General features: G+C 36.8%; 1 protein-coding gene across 5 annotated transcripts in view; it reads right to left on the bottom strand.

Annotated features, from left to right (window-relative positions):
- The window catches only part of LOC127810284 (structural maintenance of chromosomes protein 3), a 108236-nt gene that overhangs the window by 34806 nt on the left and 54221 nt on the right, over nt 1-19209 (bottom strand). For all 5 annotated transcript variants that reach the window (XM_052349671.1, XM_052349685.1, XM_052349677.1 and 2 more), the window contains 4 exons: nt 17823-17959; nt 17483-17684; nt 4150-4237; nt 3913-4062 (listed from right to left, as the gene is read on the bottom strand). In XM_052349671.1, the coding sequence (XP_052205631.1) occupies nt 3913-4062; nt 4150-4237; nt 17483-17684; nt 17823-17959 (577 nt within the window). The remainder of the gene's footprint in view (nt 1-3912; nt 4063-4149; nt 4238-17482; nt 17685-17822; nt 17960-19209) is intronic.

Genomic DNA, 19209 nt, shown 5'->3' with positions numbered 1-19209 from the left:
AATATGGACTGAAGACAAGGTTCATAAGAGCTTGAAAAGTGGAAAAGGCATTGATTAAACCAAAGGGCATTACTTTAAACTCCTAAAGACCTAGGTGGGTTCAAATTGTAGTTTTAGGAATGTCTTCAAATTTCATTTTGATTTGATGATATCTTACCCTTAGGTCACACTTGGTAAAAATGGTTGCTCCCTTTAATTCATCAAGAAAGTTGTTAGGAACCCGAGCCTGATTGTAATTCTTTTGATGAGAGAATTGAAAGAGAGGGAGAAATAGAGTTGAAAAAGGGGGAAGAATTGGATTGATTAAGAGGGAGAACTGAGAACTGAGAAGGAGAAAAAAGAATTTAGACAGGCAGTGGGGAGAAATAGAAAGATCCAAGAGAGACAGAGAGAATTAATTTTCAATTAATCAGAACCTAAAAAACATACAAGAGTGGTACAGCCTTACATAGAGGCTATTCCACTACTTTAACAAAGCAGTTTCCACTTTCCTCCACTAGAGTAACTGTTCCTAAACACTACATAACTGTCACTAATCTATAAATAACTAACTAATACAATTTGTAGAAATAAAAATAAAATATAACTAGCCTAAATCATGACAAAGGTCTTCTATAATTGGTATTGGAAACTTGTGTTTGATGGTAATAGCATTTAATTGTTGGTAGTCAATACAAAATCGTCAAGTACCATCTTTCTTTTGGACAAGGACTAGGGATGCAAATGGGCTATGGCTAGGTTGGATGATGGAAATGGTAAGCATTTCTTTGACCAATTTTTCAATTTCAATTTTCTGAATTGGAGGATATCTTAGGAATGAATATTAATGGGTTCAACATTTGGCTTAAGGGGTATGGCATGGTCATAGTCGCTGTGGGGGTAAGGTTTTAGGCTCTACAAATAAGTCCTCAAATCCATATTAACATAAGATGTCAGCAGTGTCCACTGCTCTAGATAATCAGCCTCATTTAACTCTTCTGTCTCCAAAACATATATGGAAAACATTTTAGCCACTTGAATCATTTTAGTCTTAAAAAATTTCTGTAATTTTTTTCCAGAAATTAACTTGCAGGCTCCCATATCAAGGCTGCCTATTAGAGTCAATCTTTCCCATCCTTCTCAAAAGTAAACTCCAGCTTGTTAAAGTCAAATATTATTGGATTGACTGTTCTCATCTAGTCCACCCCAAAATTATATCACAACGACACAACTTCAATAGTCGTAGATCAGTAATAAATTCTTGTCCTTGCATCTCCCAATAAAAATCAACACATCTGGATTTACCATACATCTTACTTCCATTTGCCACAGTAACTGATAAAGGAAATGTACTCTTCAATTTGTAATGTAAATCCTTGGCAGTATTTTCATTCAGAAAGCTGTAAATACTGCCACCATCAATCAGCACCGTTAATTTTCTACTTCCTACTTTTCCTTCAAACTTTATGATCTTATTAGTAGAACATCCTTTTAGGGCATCTAATGAAATTTCTCCATCTTCATCTTCGAGGAAATTTTTATCAGTCACTTCAATTTCTTCAGTAATTTCCTCCTCTTCTTCATTTCAGCCTTCTAGTTGCAGCAACTGTTTTTTACACTGATGGCCCAGAATAAATTTCTCCACATTTATAACATAATCCAGATTGTCTCCTCTGTTCTAAATTGGAAGTTTTTTCTGCATTCAGTTGGTAAGGATTTGAGGAAGTTTGAAATTGGGAAATCTTTGGAAAAGAATTTGTCTTATTCATTTCAGAATTAACATTTCTGGAAAAGGTTGAAGTCTGGCTAGGGCTAGGCTCAATTCCCTCAAATGGAACTCTATGTTTCTTGAATAGAGCTTCCACAGTCAATTCCTGTAGTTTTGCCTTTTCTGTTGCCTGCTAAACTGTTGCAGATTGCAGCATCTTAACTGTTGGCTTCAACTCATCACTTAGGCCGCCAATGAAGCTAGATACAAAATAAGCTTCAGATGAGGTAGGATTAGTAATGACCATTAAAGACTTTAGCTCCTCAAATTTTGTCCAATATTCAAGAACCGATCCAACCTACTTCAATTTATTAAATTCCTCTATAACATTAGTCATTCTTATCCCCAATCCTTTCACAGAATTCTTCCACAAAATCTTTCCATATGCATTCAACCCTAAGTCTTTCCCAGCCTTGATACAAGGCATCAGTAGTATCATTCAGATAAGCTGAAGCTAGATTGACTTTCTGGAATTTTGGTATATTATAAAACTGAAAGAACTTTGGGCATCTCTTTATCAAACAGAGGAATTTCTAATTTTGGCATAGGGACATTGTTGTGAACATATGGATTACTAGAGAAATTATTCTCCAATCTCTTATCAACCATCTGATCTGTCAAACTATCTCTCACAGATGTTTTCAATCTCTTAACACATGCAATCTAGATAGCAAGGTTGGGACCATTACCTTCTAGAATTGGATTATCATTCTCCTTCAGTGGGAAGTCCACCGGCAAGGTGATTTGCAAAAGTCTCAAAAACATCTGCAGGAAGCCATTGAGTCTTTTAGCCAATCCATCCATCTAAGCATCCACTACTTGTTCTCCAATGATTGAATGCCTTCATGATGCTTTCTCGATCCAACTTCCAAGGCTTCCATTCGAGTTTGTGGGTTATTCACCAACAAATTAACTTGGTTAACCTGCATCTCCAATTGCTTCATACAAGTTTCATTTACCATCTACAATCAATCCAAGCTATCTAGCTAGCAGTCCAAGAACCGACTGCTCTGATACCACAATTGTCAAGACTGAGTCTTGAACCTAGTGTTTTCAGGATAGAAATGAAAAGGAAGAATGGAAGAAAGAAACAGAGAGAGAATAGAGAGAAATTAGGGAGAAAATAGAGGGGAGAATTGAGAGAGAAATGAGAAACTGAATTCAATTCTTGATTGATTCTCCAAACAGGTTGGTTAGCTTTATATATAGCTTAGCAACCAACAGTTACAAATAAGTTACTGGTTGTAACTGATCCTTTGCAGAAATAATCTGCTACAATTGACATACAAAATACAACTCTACAGTCTACTTTAGCCCCACCCCACGAGCTGGACAGTAACCACTTATCCACATAGAACCATCCGAATATCTTAAAGCCATTCATTGCCCACAGCTCAGATCCTAAGCAGTGAGAAAATTGTATATATATCACCATTAAACCTAGGGTCAAGAAGCTAGAGGATAGGAACAAAATAAGTCCTTGTTCACAAATATTGAGACATCTAAATAGGTGAAAACTAGAATCAAGAAAACTGAACATACAACTGAAGATAAGCTTGCAAATAGATAAGTCATGAAGAATCATAAATAACTGGCACATAGAGACAACCATGAAGTATCAGATACTTGCTAATTCCATTTACAACTAGATGGCAAGTCCACAAAGGTTAACTAAATAAACCCATAATAGAAGACTCCACTAAGTCTTTCTCCCATCCTAGAAAGGATGAAGATAACTTGATGGAGACCCCAAAATAAAACACAAGAATAAACCTGTTTAATCAAATCAATATCATTAATCAATGTCAATAATCAAAAGCTACCTTCAATTACAATCTAAAAGACTATTTATAGACAACTATAGATAAAAATCTACTCTAATTAGGATTCCTCAATCCAATCTAATTAGGATTCTACCAACTAAAGGAGAAAAAAAAGATATAAAAAAAGGAAGTAAATTAAAAATAGTAAACAAAAAGAAATAGAATAATAAAACAATACTAGTTCATATTTCAACACCTAGACTATTGTTTCCCAAAATACATGCTCCTCTGATCTTCATCAGAACTACAGTGAAATTTGAATATACCAATTAAAATATGAAAAGAAAATTGATGAACAATATAAAACTTCTGAGTAACAAGAAAACAAAAATTGGAGGATATCTTGAAGCTTTAATCTAACTTTCTCGAGTTCATCTTCCGTTGTGTTAATGGATTTCATATTCTGCCTTATCACGTTCATAAACTTCAGTTTTGAACGCCTACAATCATAAAATCCCCCTGTCATTCCACCTTTCTTGCTAACTTGATCACCTGCAGGAGGAACCAGGTAAGCTTGCAAGAACACCAAAAATGCAGAATAAAGCAGCAAAAGGAAAATAATATGAAATTGCCCACAACCTTCCAAAGTAATACAGTCCAAACCATTAGTACGAGCAACCTTCGTGGCCACATCTAGATTTCGACATACTACTGTTCTAGCGAACACCTAGCAAAACAAGAAGCATTCAACAAAGTGGTGAAGGAAAAAACTTCCAAAGGGAAAAACCATTAAACAGAGTGCTGCAAATATTACATAAGAATACCAGTAGACATAATTCAATGATGCCAAAAGTATAAGGGAAAAACTAAATGTCAAACAATAGTTAAACTACAATAACACTAAAAAATACCAGGATCAGTGACACTCAAAACAAAAAAAATAATAATGCAATACACCAACCAATCACTTCTGAAGGGAATGCCAAGCAAAACTATTCCAGTATTCCTACAATCTCCATCTGCTGGCTACTAGGTACAATAGCTACCTGTATACGCACTGAAAGATCCTAATGCATGTGATAACCTCCCTGCTTTGACATACATAGCCCATAACTACAGCGACAACAAGTCTTAATCCCACGAGGTGGGGTCAGCTACATGAGTTCTAGACCTCCATGGATCCTATCTATGATCATGTCCTCTGTAAGGCAATTAAGTCTAAGAGTTTCCCCCCATGCCTTCTTTGGTCTTCCTCTACCTTTCTTGCAACACATTTCCTCCGTTTCATCTATTCACCTCACGGGATCTTCTATTGGGCTTCTTCTTACATGCCTAAACCATCTTAATCATTATTCTTGCATCTTCCATAGGCCCCACTCTAGCCTTATTACATATGCCATTATTTCTTATTTTGTCTTTTCTTACATGACGCTATTAGAGTATATCGCGACACTGCCTCAGATTCTCTCAACTCAAATAGCTCACCCTAGGCACTCCCACACCCGAGAACACAATTAATATTTGGAACATACAAGAGAATAATAGAAACAACAAGAACACACAAGGATTTATCCTAGTTCAGTCTCAAAATGAGACCTACGTCCAGACTGCTAGAGCACCTCCAATCCACTATCTTGATAACCCTTTAGGATGATTACAACGAGAGCCTTAATTCTACCCAACCCATATACCCTGAAAGCTTAGCAAAATTCTGAGATTACAAAGCTATACCCAGCCTTTCTCTACTTCTCTCACTCAATCCCAAACACAAGATAGAAACTGAAAGCTAACCCTTCTCGGAATGAGGCGCACACTAATGATCCCTCTACCTAGGGCTGGCAATTTTAGACACGACACGACACGGAGTTAAGCGGGTTAGGGTTGGAGTTAATCGGGTTCGGGTCATAAACGGGTTGACCCGTTTATGACACGATTATTTTCGTGTCTTAGGCGGGTCAACCCGTCTAACCCGTTTAGACACGAAATGACACGTTTAATTAAAAGTGTTAACGGGTTGACCCGAACACGTTAACACGATTATATACGAAATGACACGTTTAATTAAAAGGGTTAGTGGGTTGATATGAACACGTTAACACGATTATACATGAAATAAAACGTTTAAAACTAAATAACACGTTTAACAGGTAACACAACATGAACCGTTTAAATTAAACGGGTTAAACAGATTAACAGGTGACACGACACGACACGTTTAGTTAAACGGGTTAAACAGGTCGTGTCGTGTTTACACGTTTAATAAACGCGTCGTGTTCGGGTTTAAGGAATTTGACACGATTATTAAATGGGTCGCGTTCGGGTTAGCCTGATACGTGTTATACGTGTGTCTCGACACGACACGATTACGACCCGCCAACACGAATTGCCACCCCTACCTCTACCCCTATCCCACGATCCCTATTTATAAGCCATAGGGCCGTGATTTACAAGGAAATAACTAAATGACCGATTGATCGGAAATAACCAACTTAACCGGTCAATCATCCTTCTAGAAGAATTACGACAAAAAAATACAAATGTTGTAAAACAATGTTCCTGATTACATATCTATCATAATCTAATACAAATGACACAACAAACGCAAATCCACAATAATATTCTCATCTTAACTACACTCATAGTCTGCACATGTTGGGACTTAACTGCTAACACTTTGAGTTGTACAACATAGATGGTCTTATAACCGTTTGATAAAATTTTCCCTTTAGCCTTAAAGGAATTCTACTATCGAATAAAATGTTGGATGCACTTCATTTTAATCAATCCTGCCTTCCAAGACATCAAAACTAATCCTTTTTTGGAATAACTTGATCCTCAAGTCTCAAAATAATATTTATCCATATTCCTAATTTTACTAAAATCACATTCCACATACTCAATCTTCGACCTACTTAATTTAAAACCTTATATTGTAATTAAGTTTATTATTGTAATACCCCAAGAGCCCAGAGAAGGGTAGTATATATCGAGAATAAGTAAGAAAAGAAATAACATCAGTTTGATATCTTTTGGACTGAATATAGGCAAAGAACTTTTGGGTTAAGCGTACTTGAACTGGGGAAGCTCAAGGATGGGTGACCCCTGGGAAGTTCGCGTAAGTCCATTAAGGAAAGTTGTTTCGGTCCTTTCTATCGCTCGATGCGGGATGTTACAGGTGGTATCAAAGCCGACCCTTGGTGAAGGCAGTCCGATGAGGGCGGGGAGTGGAGCCGGGTGCAAGGACCTGAACAAGAAGCGACTCCTGACAGGCTTCTAGGATGGTAGCCTGCAAAGGGGAGAAGAACTGGTACCAGTTGTAAGGTCGCATGACGAGAACGTCATGTGCTCAAGGGGGAGAGAATGTAATATATCAAGAATAAGTAAGGAAGGAAACAATATCATCTGAACACCTTTTGGGCTGAATGTAAACAAAGAACTCCCGAGTTAAGCATGCTTCAACTGGGGAAACTTAAGGATGGATGACACCTGGGAAGTTCGCATAAGCCCATCAGGGTAAGTTATTCCGGTCCTTCTTATTGCTCGATGCGGGATGTTACAATTATTCACACCTTTTTGTCTCATCCATCAAGACAATATCATCTACAAATAATACACAGCAAGGAACTTCTTCTAGAATGTGCTTTATGAGCTTATCCATCACAAGAGCAAAGAGTTAAGGGCTTATTGTAGATTGTTGGTGTAATACATTTGCAATTGGGGAAGACGTAGTATCTCATCCACAAAGTCCTAACACACCTTTCTACTTGATGACACAAGTCCTTAATAACTTGTATATGACAATCCAAACATTTCTTCTTCAACCTGCTCCATAAGACTTTTCTATGGTCTTTATCATAGGCTTTTCCAAGCCTATAACACCATATATAAATCTTTTTATTTCATTTTGAACCTTTCCATTAAGCGTCTCAGCAAGTACATAGCTTTCATTATTAATCTACTAGGCATAAACCCAACTAGTTTTCTAGAGACTTTAGTTTCTCTCCTTAACCTTTGCTTAATTACCCTCTCCTACAGTTTAACAATGGCTCATTAGCTCGATCCTTCCTAATTTTCACAACTTTACACGTCCTTTATTTCTATAAATAGGCACTAAAATGCCTATTCTTCCCTCATCCAATATCCTTCTTTTATTAAAGGATGAGATTAGATAAGTTTGTTAACTAAAAGATGCCCTCTTCTCCCATACATTTCCATGATTCTATTGAGGTAATGACTGTTATACTTATCTTCATCCTTTATTAAAATAAAAATTTTAAATATTATATTAAAAATATACTAGCCCATATCCTAAACATTTTTTTTTTTTTTTTTTTGCGGGGGGGGGGGGGGGGGGGGGGTGCAAAACATTGCAACATTACTCCAACAGATAATATAAAAAATTAAAAATGATCAAAGTAGAGACACTCTAGATAACTCAAATAGTTAACCCACAAGCCAAATAATAGGGTTGTTAGTGATGTTGTCATATCCCATGAAAAAAGACCAATGTTTTAAAAACTGGACTATGATATCAAACAGGAAAGGAGAAAAGAACAAGTGCTAATGGACAGAAAGGGTCCAACTAGATTTCAAAACAATCAATTAAATATAAAAATTAATTACAACTTAGATCTAAAAAATAAAAACACACAATGTAATAGACTTAAATATATATTACAGATTTAAACAAATTAACAATATCAATTAAAAATGTGTATATATCCAATTGCAATTCTCAAGAAGCCAAACCACTCTTGCTTGCTCAAGAATCGTTCCACTTTCAGTCAGTCCCCCCCCACCCCACCCAACCCACATTTTCTCAGTTCTCATGTCACATCACATAAATTCACTTATTCTCAATTAGAAATTTGAGTCAAAGCTAGTTCGTGAACAATAAAAGCTTTTCTGCAAAATTGTCTCCTTCCTCAATCATTAACCCTTTCGAGAAAGATCAAAGTTTTTTCATGTTGCACATGACCCAAGACCTGTTTATGCTTTATCTTTTCTTATTATTCTTTTTTGTTATTCTTCTTCTCCATTAACCAGATATGGGTTTCCTGAACCTAGATTTCAGTTTCTCACTATAGGCCAGTTCGTTCCTTTTTTCCTCCTTTAGTCAACTCTAGGTTCGACAAACCCAGATGTAGGTTTGGTCCAAGTTTGCTGCCACTCTTACTTTCCTTTTACTTCTTTTTTTCTTCTCTGATCCTAATCTAGTTAGCTACGTCATCCTTCTCTATGTTGAAGAGAATGTGACGTTCAGTTAGCATTTTATTATGTTTTGCTTCTGTTTCATTATGTTTTATTTTATGTCACTGTTGCATTAGTTTGTATTTGAGGCGGTAGCTTTTTCTTTTGGTTATAAAGCTGTATATATATACGGCTTATGTAATGTATTCAGGTGTCTAATATTTGATTGAGAATAAAACTTCATCACTTACGTTTTTCTCTCTCTAGCCTCGATCTCTAATTCTCTATGCCCTAGGGTTTATCTTTTACATGGTATGAGAGCCAATAGCCTGCTAATGGCGTCTATTCACAAGAATCATTCCTTCTCTACCTCTACTCCTATTCGATCTACATCAAATGTTTCGTCTATGTCTCAATTTGATTTCACAGTGGTATCTAAAGCCTTCAGTTTCATTCCTCTGAAACTCGATTCGAAGAACTATATTTTTGAGAAGGCTCAGATCTTAGCCACAGTCCGAGCCTTCGACCTCGTGTCGTTCTTGAACTAATCTTCTCCTCCTCCAAAATACATAACTGACTCCACGAGTGATAATTCAACAGTGAGTTCTGAGGTGAATCCAGAATATGTGAGCTGGTTTCGATCTGATCAGTTGCTTCTAGGATGGCTCTTCTCTACAATTACTGAAGAAGTGCTGGCGCAGGTGATTTAATGTGAATCATCTACCGAGGTATGGCTCTATCTTGAAAAATTATATGCTAGACAAACTATTGCCAAGTCCTTTCAGTTAAAACAGCAACTGAAGGTATGTTAAAAATGAGAGTTTGTCAATTAATGACTATGTCTTGAAAATTAAGACTATAAGTCATTCTCTAGCCGCTATAGGAGAGCCTTTAAGTGATAATGAATTGCTTCTTGCTATTCTAAACGGTCTAGATCAAGATTATGATACTGTGGTGAGCTTAATAACATATCAGATGGACGATATAGATCTGGAGAAGGTTCAATATTTGTTGCTTATGCATGAACAAAGATTGGCTGCTAAGAATGTGCCTCAACTGTCTCTACAATTTGAGTCGATGTCATCTAATATGAATGTTAATGTGGCTTCACATCAAAGTAATGGAAATTTTGGTTATAGTCAAGGCAGATATACGCAACGAGGAGAAAGTTCAGGATTTGGAGGAGGTAGAGGTCGAAGCAGGTCTTCAAATAGAAAATTCTATCGTCAGTTATGTGGCAAACCAAGGCATTATGTGGATAAGTGCTATTACTGGTTTGACCACAATTTTACTAGAGTGAACAATCAAACTACTAGAAATTTTACTGGTGGTAGACCTACTGGAAACTTTAATACTGGAAATCAATTTGATTCAGGTGCTTACATGGCAACCTTTAGTGATTCTAATGGAGCCTACACTAATGAGAATGGATCAGTGACAGGCTCACAATTTCATAGATCTCCAGATCAGTTTATTCCTTCACAATCCTCTCAGTTTGTTTCTCCTCAATCCTGTCTTTCTGATCCAGCCTAGTTTGTAGACTCAGGAGCCACAAATTATATTACTTCGAGCCTAAATAATTTGTCACTTCACTCACCTTATCATGGTGGAGACAAAGTCACTATAGGCAATGGTAAGCAGTTGCCAATTACTCATGTTGGTTCAGGCATGTTAAATACTACTTCAAATTCATTTCTTTGTATCCCTACTGTTCTTCATGTTCCTAGTATACATAAAAATCTTCTCAGTGTTTCTCAACTCACTAGAGATCATAATGTGGTAGTTGAATTTCATTCTAATGTTTGTTTTATTAAGGACAACGGATCCGAGACAGTTCTTCTATGGGGACATCTTAAGGATGGACTATATCAACTAGTTCCAGCATCTTGTTTCGCCGCAACCAGCACTCTAGCCCACCCCCTAGAGCCATTTTCAGTTCCTTCAGCTGTTACTTCATCTAATTCGTGCAATACTATCAGAACATGTAAAGGACAGTATTCATTTGTTAATAGACTGTCAAAAGATGTTTGTGTAGCTCAAAACACTAGTAGTTGTGCCAAGATTGGCACAATAGATTGGGTCATCCTTCTTTGAATGTACTACAAAAAGTATTGAATAAAATTGGAATTTCTTGTTCATCTTCCAGTTTGTCTTTTTGTGATTCTTGCAAAATAGATAAATTGCATCAACTTCCTTTTGCTTCTCATGAGATTACTGTTGTTCGTCCCTTATAGCTTGTGTATTCTGATCTCTGGGGACAAGCACCTATGTTGTCTATGGAAGGTTTTCAATATTACATCATTTTTGTTGATGCTTATACTAGATACACCTGGTTATATCCTTTAAAACTCAAATAAGATGTCTTGTCAGTGTTTAGTACCTTTCATAAACTGGCAGAAAATCAATTTCAAACCAAACTTCAAGTCTTGCAAACAGATAATTGGGGGGGGGGGGGGATATCGTGCCTGTCTACCCTATCTTCATAACAATGGTATTCATCCTAGGTTTACATGCCCTCACACTCATCAACAAAATGGGATTGCTGAAAGAAAGCATAGGCATATAGCTGAAATGGGATTGACCTTATTAGCTCACGCTAAAATGCCTCTAAAGTTTTGGGTAAAAGCTTTTCTTACTGTCGTTCATGTGATCAATCTTCTACCTTCCACCTCTATTCAATCTCAGGTTCCTTTTGAATTGTTATATCAAAAACCTCCTAACTACCATCTGCTCAAGCCCTTTGGTTGTGCATGTTTTCCCTTGCTCCGACCTTATAACAAACATAAATTTGAGTTTCACTCAACCAAGTGTATCTTTATTGGATATAGTTCCATTCAAGCTGGTTACAAATGTCTACATCTAGTCGCATCTACACTACTCGGCATGTTCAGTTTAATGAATAAGACTTTCCTTATTTGACTATCTTTTCTTCGTCTCCTGAGACTGCTAAATTGTCTACAAATTTCAAGTTTCGAAGTCCTACTACAGAGTTTCTTCATCCTATTGTTTCTTCTTCTGATCAGTGCCCCGTAGTTGCTCCTTCTCCGCGTCTAGTTCTGAATACATCAGACAATTTGCCTTCTGCCACCACACCACCTTCTTTGTCTTCTGCACCTCCTGCACCTCCTGCACCTTCTGCTCCACCTATCTCAAAGATTTCCAAAGCTAAAGCTCCTCCAGCCCCATCAGTTAACCCTATGCTTACTCGGTTTAAGTCCAGACAACTTGTTCACAACTCTCCTCATGCTTTAGTGAGCTCACTTGAGCGAACATCTGTTAGTGAGGCTCTTTTAGACTCACGATGGGTTAAAACCATGGAAGATGAATACAATGCATTACAAAAGAATCACACTTAGGAGTTGGTTCCCTACACTGCTGATATGAATCTGGTTGGAAGCAAATGGATTTTCCGAGTAAAGTTTAAACCTGATGGGTCTGTTTTAAAGTATAAAGCTAGGCTAGTTGCCAAAGGTTTTCTACAAAATCCACATATCGACTATGTTGAAACATTTAGTCCAGTGATTAAGGCACCCACAATTCGGGTTTTGTTTTCTCTAGCTGTGCCTTTTGGCTGGAAAATTCAACAAGTGGATGTGAACAATGCATTTTTGAATGATGATTTAGCTGAGACAGTGCATATGGCACAATCGGCAGGGTTTGTGAATGTTTCAAAACCCACTCATGTTTGCCGTTTCATAAAGTCTTTATATGGATTGAAACAAGCTCCTCGAGCTTGGTATAACAAGCTGAAAGAAGCCTTAATTAGCTGGGGTTTTGTTCGACCAGTTCCAGATGCTTCTCTGTTCATAAAGCGAACAGCTGATTATGTGTTGTTTGTGCTTGTATATGTAGACAATATACTTCTTACTGGCTCTAGTTCTACTACTCTTCAGGCTTGTATTCATGATCTTGACTGTCAATTTGCCTTGAAAACTCTAGGAGCTGTCAACTATTTCTTAGGGTTTGAAGCCTACAGGAATACAGGTGGTCTTTATCTTACTCAAACTAAATATGTTGTGGATTTATTAAAGAAGGTTGGTATGGAGGACTGTAAGCCATGTGACACTCCTATGAATGCTGGACTTTCATTAACGGATGAAGGAGAAGACCTTCTTAATCCAACTCTCTATCAAACTATTATAGGCTCACTACAATACTTGACATATACAAGACCTGATATTGCCTTTGCTGTTAATAAGTTGAGTCAGTTTTCCTCCAAACCTAAGAGTCAACACTGGTTGGCTTGCAAGAGATTGCTTCGATATATAAAGGGGGCAGCTGGTCTTGGTTTGTTTTTCTCATCCACAATTGGAAATTTGGGTCTAACCGTTTTTACCGATGCTGATCATGCTGGGTGTAAAGTCACTAGAAGGAGTACTAGTAGGTTTTGTGTGTATCTTGGTCAAAACCTTATTGTTTGGGGCTCTAAAAAGCAATCAATCGTTGCCCGATCTGTAGGGGAAGCTGAGTATAGATCTGTTGCTTTGGGTGTGATGGAACTTCTATGGCTTAAATCTTTGTTTGTGGAGTTGGGTTATCCGAATGTTACCACTCCAGTTCTCTGGTGTGAGAATTTAGCATCCAAAAGCATGGCTGAGAATCCTGTTTTTCACTCAAGAACGAAACATGTTGGTGTTGATGTGCATTTTGTTAGGGAAAAGGTTGAAAATGGTGAAGTAGAAATTCGCTATGTCCCTACATCTGAACAGGTAGCTGATATTCTAACCAAGAGTTTACCTACAGACAAATTTCAGATGTTATGCAGCAAACTCAAGGCTTGCTTGGTCCCCTGTTAGTACTGGTGAACAAAGGTGTACAGCAATGACAGTATTTCACAGAAATTTTTATCTTAAAGAGCCGCTAAAGGAGCTTGGTTTGAAGGGGAGTGCTGAAGAGAATGAGACGTTTAGATAGCATTTTATTATGTTTTTCTTCTGTTTCATTCTGTTTTATGTTACTGTTGCGTTAGTTTGTATTTGAGGCAGTAGCTCTTTCTTTCGGTTATAAAGCTGTATATATATACAGCTTATGTAATGTATTCAGGTGTCTGATTTTTGATTGAGAATAAAACTTCATCACTTACATTTTTCTCTCTCTAGCCTCGATCTCTAATTCTCTATGCCCTAGGGTTCATCTTTTACACTCTACCTCTTCCTTGTCATCCTCTTTTTGCTTGATTGAGCTAGTTCACCCAATTTTTTGTTGAACCAATTGATTCACCAATTCATTGACCAATTTTCTCCACCATCCAAGCTGGGTCAGTAGCTGATTGCCAGTTAATCATCTCCAATCAGCCAGTCCATTTGATTTCCAAAATAGTGAAAGAAACACTGAAGCTGCAGCTGCAATGATCAATCTATGCTTTAAAGTTGGTTTATGCTCGATTTTGGTAGAAGCATCAAAGTGTAATTGGATTTACTTTTGGAAAAAAAAAAATTCAAGAGAAAGGAAAAGTGGGACTTGACAACTCTTATTATTGTTGGTATAACTCTTTAATATGAAATGGATTAGCTTATTTTTGTTTGTGGCATTGGAAAGATGACTTAAGTTCACTATGATATTCAATATGGATCAGCCTTAGTACTAACCTAAAAGATGATGAATTACTTAAAAAAATAAAAGAAGAAGAACAAAAAGGGAAGGAACAAAGAATGAATAGTCAATTGAAGGGAAGAAGTTGCAAGTTTGAGTTCAACTAAAGAAGCACGATCGCAGACATGGGACATGCACACAACACAACACAAGCAAGCCAACATGGTATTTTTCAAAAAAACAAAAATTAGTGTAAGATATGACTCATAAAATAATAATAATGGGTAAATTATACTTGGCACCTTGAGTTAGGTTCAAATACAGGGAGGACTCGCTTTTTGAAATTACACCAACTACCCCTACCATTCAAAAGTTATATCAGATTGCCCCCTAAGGTAGATTTACATTCCAATAGGTCTTCTGAAGATTTATAAAATTATACAGACTTCTTAACAATTTTTTGACTGGCAGGAGGCGAGTGTAATTTCCAAAATGTGAGGGATTCACACCATAATTTAGTGGAACCTCAGTAATGCTGGGTGTAATTTACCAAATAGTAATTACATATTTAACACATGCATAAAAATAGCTTACATTCATAATAGGAAATAAATATACTTAAAAAATATCTTAAAATTATCATAGATAACTCTTCTTCTCTACTTCCAATGAATTTAGATTTGGTAACAGGGTTCCCTTAACCCAAGCCAACATCTGGGTTCACCCAACCTAGATCAACACTTGTGTAACACCCGTATGGGATCCCAAAAGGCTGCCTTTAGTAGACAAAATTAAAATCTGGAATGAACCAGTGCCATTAAACATGGCAGTTTTTAGGTGAGGATAACTAGCACAGATAGGCTTTCAATAATCACAGCAAACAAGGTCAGAGAGTGGGTGAAGAATGAAAGGTAGAAAGATCTGAGAAGGGGAGTTCTGGCAGCTGTAATAGTCAGGAGAACATCGAAAGAGGAGGAGGAGCTCACCAAGGCTTTCGGTGACACAAACAGAGGTAAGAATCATTAGTTCTTCTATTTGTTTCAAATTTTTGCAGTTAGCCAAAAACCATAAGAGGTTTTCCCAGTCAGTGCAATAGTCAATGACCATCATGTAACCACTATTTGGTCTTCTGTTGGGCAAGTGATAAGTAACAGTGAAGAGACTAATCCCTAAATTTGTTGGTCTAACCGAACCATTTACACAAGAGGCTATTAGTTTAACCCATTGATGCAATGTTAAAACCCAACTATCCAAATGAAGACCTGATAAAATTTAGGGTCAAATTTGACCCAATCAACTAACTGGTCAACCCAATTTAAGGGAAAATTATGTATTTCACTTGGAGCATATAGGTTTCTAGTATTTTCTTTCTAAACCCTCACGTTTCTGAAAATAACAAAAAAGGTCCTCAAAAGCTTCTAAAAATCACAGAAATGCCCCCAAAGTTTCAAAAATTATGAAGCAGCCATGAAGTTTCAAAAATGATAGAAAAGCCCCTTAAACTTTTGGGAATGACAGAAAGGCCCTTAATATGTGTCTAGGTTAGCATTTCCAATAACTAGAATGGTAATTGACATGGACCTATAACAATGATTAAGGTTAAGGAGAGGACCAGCTGAGTGGTTGTCCTGTGGTATGTTTGTTTTGAAATGTCATTCTCATACAAGATCGTGAAACTTTTTGACATGATATTAAATGCTCTCAATTGTTATTTGAAATATGTGGCATGATCAATAGTGCAAACAAATCAAGAACAAAAATTGAATATGATGATTCCACTGGCATGATCAATTGTAGCATGTAATTAGGTGATGGGATGGGATCACTGTGATAAAAGGTTGGACATGATGATTCCACTGGATACCTGTGGGATAGGACGTAGGTACATCCTGTAGGCCCATTATACATTGCAGAATAACAGGCTATACAGAAACACATTTGAACTGATTACGGTGCCTGTGATCGATTTACTCACTGATCTGATTAATGGTTGCTTGTGTCAAACTGTCAATCGTGTTTTATACACTGAAATGGTTAATTGCCACACTGTTATTGCTACACCATGTGACATGATTTAAATTGTTGCATTGGAAATATTTTGGAAACATGTTTTCATTGTACACACATGAAATGCAATATTTTTGGATACTGTAGCCCTCGCTTCACCTAACATTTTTAAGGTGATCAACAAGATGCCTACAAATGGAATCAGATCGGGGGATTGTCGATGGACTCTCTAGGACCATCTTGTTTCCTTTATTTAAAATTTATGTAATGATGAGACTTTGAAGTTCATATACATCATGTTGGCTTCTTTTTTTAATGATTGAGGAGTTAAATGAATGATAGGCTGCGTTCCTTAAGTTTTGGCTTGAGGTCCAGGGTCAATCAAACTACCTATGAGGGAGGGTGTGACAATTTGGGTTCAACAAACCTGGACTAAATATGGATTTGCGAAGAACCAAATCAAGGTTCATGACCAAGATTTGGTGTAGCTGAAGAGAGGAAAAAAAAGAAAGGGATAAACAAACAAAGAAAGGAGGTTGAGCTGCCAAAGGAAAATGAGCACAGCAGACTCGCTGTAGTGTGAGGAGAAAAGAGTATGAAAGGTAGGAGAAAAAATCCAATTGTGGAGAAGCTTAGCAGAAAAGAAATCAAAAACAACTTAAAATTTTTTGGTGTGTTCTTTTTTGTTTAAAAAAATTGACTTTCTATTGAAATGAAACAATCAACTAAACACCATTTTCTGTTTCTATTTCCAGAATTTTTGAAAATGAAAACAGAAAGCTAAAAACAAAATGGATTTAAAATGGCCCCTAAGTAATAGAATAAATAGTGTTCCAAGTGTGTTATACAATTTCCTCTGCAGATAATTCCTGAAGAGTCTACATGGGATTCTTTTTCACCCCTCTCATCGTCCAGCACAAGAGAATGAAAGGTGAAAAGGAAAAATAAAACAGAGAGTGAGGGATAAAGTGACTATTTGTGGCTGCAAAATAGTCAAGCAACTTCACTATTACATGCTAATTCTTTTCCAGCCTTCTAATACCTAAGAAGAATGGTAAAAGCCATCTACATTTTCATGCAACCACAAGTTGAAATGTCAACATTACACTTCAAACACTTGCTGATGCAGGTCTTCATCTATAACTAAGACCAATTAATTAACTTCAACCCTTGAATCTGAACCTAGGTAAACAGTATAAACACAGCAGTTTATTCAACAGTAACAAAATCCAACACAACTCACCTGGGCAAATGCTGGCTTATAAACAGTAGCGTGGTGTACTTTATTTAGAAGAGGTGTCACATCTTTACTATCAGGATATTTAACATTTGGGGCCTTCACTCTGTTCAGTGGTATAAATGTTACTCGTCCGCCTTTCAATGCATTAAGGTGTCTAATTATCTGGGTAGATATCTCATCCGTTTCTACCACCACATGAAACAAGCTGTAAAAGTAAACAACTATGATTACACGCTACTTCATAACTAGAAAGGAGAGCAAACTCTAACAGCAAGCAAGAAAATTTGGCTCTCTATAATGTCATGCTGGTTTTAGATAAAAGACCAATAAGACTTCGTCTGACCTGTTTCCAGCAGTAACTTCAACTGCAGTGAAAAGTTTCTCCTCACAATCAAGCAACTCAATAATTGGACCAAAAACCCCAGGAATATTATACTCTCTGCATATCCTCTTCACTGAATTCAATCCTCTCCTAATATCCTGCAAATTGAACATAAAGATCCACCATTGAACTAACCCAGAATAAAACAAAAACATTATATTTAACACCACTATTAGCATTAATCCTATTTGTCATCCATACTAGCAGGTATTGAAAGAAATCATGATCAGTTAACCAGATAAAAGAGATGCAAAACTCTGGGATCAGTATAGTTTTATGACTCAACTCTTAACTACCAAAAGAGAAAATATTCCAGACCCTGTTATCCCAACTTCTTTAAATGCAAAGGAAAGCAGAACATATTACATAGTGACTTGGTGCACCCAATGCAAAAGAAAAAATAAATAATTAATTGATGGACCCTTTGATCATGTTTAAGCTGGGTAGACAAAAATTTTAATCTGAAGCCTGGCTAGGGCAAGGTCAGTCCTAACAGTGCTCTAAGTTTCAAACCATTGGTCTGGGGTAGAACAAATAAAGCCACCCATAGTAGACCAACCATAAGACCTTTCTGCAAATGTGAATTGTTCAATACCCTCCTCCACACCCACACAAAAGAAAGAGGAATAATATTAATGATAAATCAGGCACATAAAAATGCTATGAAACTCAATGAAACGTTCATTAATATCCTTCAGGTCAATAACTCTAGCCTCTCTTCCACTAAGTAACCTCTTTAGAAGAAGACAACACTAGAAGAAATGACAGACCTCTGAAACTTTCTAAAACACCCATTTTGTAAGGGGAGACCATTTGTGCTATCTCACCTGCCTTGGAAGATTCAAAGATGACATCAAACTCATTGTCAACCAACTTTGAAATTACATGTTTTCTCTCCAATCCTAACATGATTTAACTGGAGTGACGAAAATAAATTTGGAATTTGAATTGAACAAATCACAGGGAAATAAATTTAACTCAATCAGGATCATTAGATGGGTTCATTTTATTTTTCAACCACAAAAAATTGTATCAAGGGACAGAGGATAAAGTCCTTGTATTGTCCTAAAGAACTTCCATGAAATTGGCAGAGCATTACAGCTTCCCGCATAAATGCATGAAAAGCCACAATTGTCCTGGCAACTCCAAAGGATCTATTCACACTAATGGAAAAGAAATATTGCATGCACCTAGCAATGTAAAGCTAATAATTGAAAACTTAGTGGAAAACCCTTAAACATAACAAAGCATATAATGACTTCGCAATATGGCTGTGGATAGAGAATTTAGGTAGCCAACTGCACCCATTAGGATTAAGTCTTGTGATTGTGTATGTGTGTGTTTTCTT

The sequence above is a fragment of the Diospyros lotus genome, chromosome 1 (assembly GCF_014633365.1).
Source record: "Diospyros lotus cultivar Yz01 chromosome 1, ASM1463336v1, whole genome shotgun sequence".
Taxonomy (NCBI): Eukaryota; Viridiplantae; Streptophyta; class Magnoliopsida; order Ericales; family Ebenaceae; genus Diospyros; species Diospyros lotus.
Note: the sequence above shows the minus strand (reverse complement) of the source record. Positions and strands in the feature narration are given on the sequence as shown.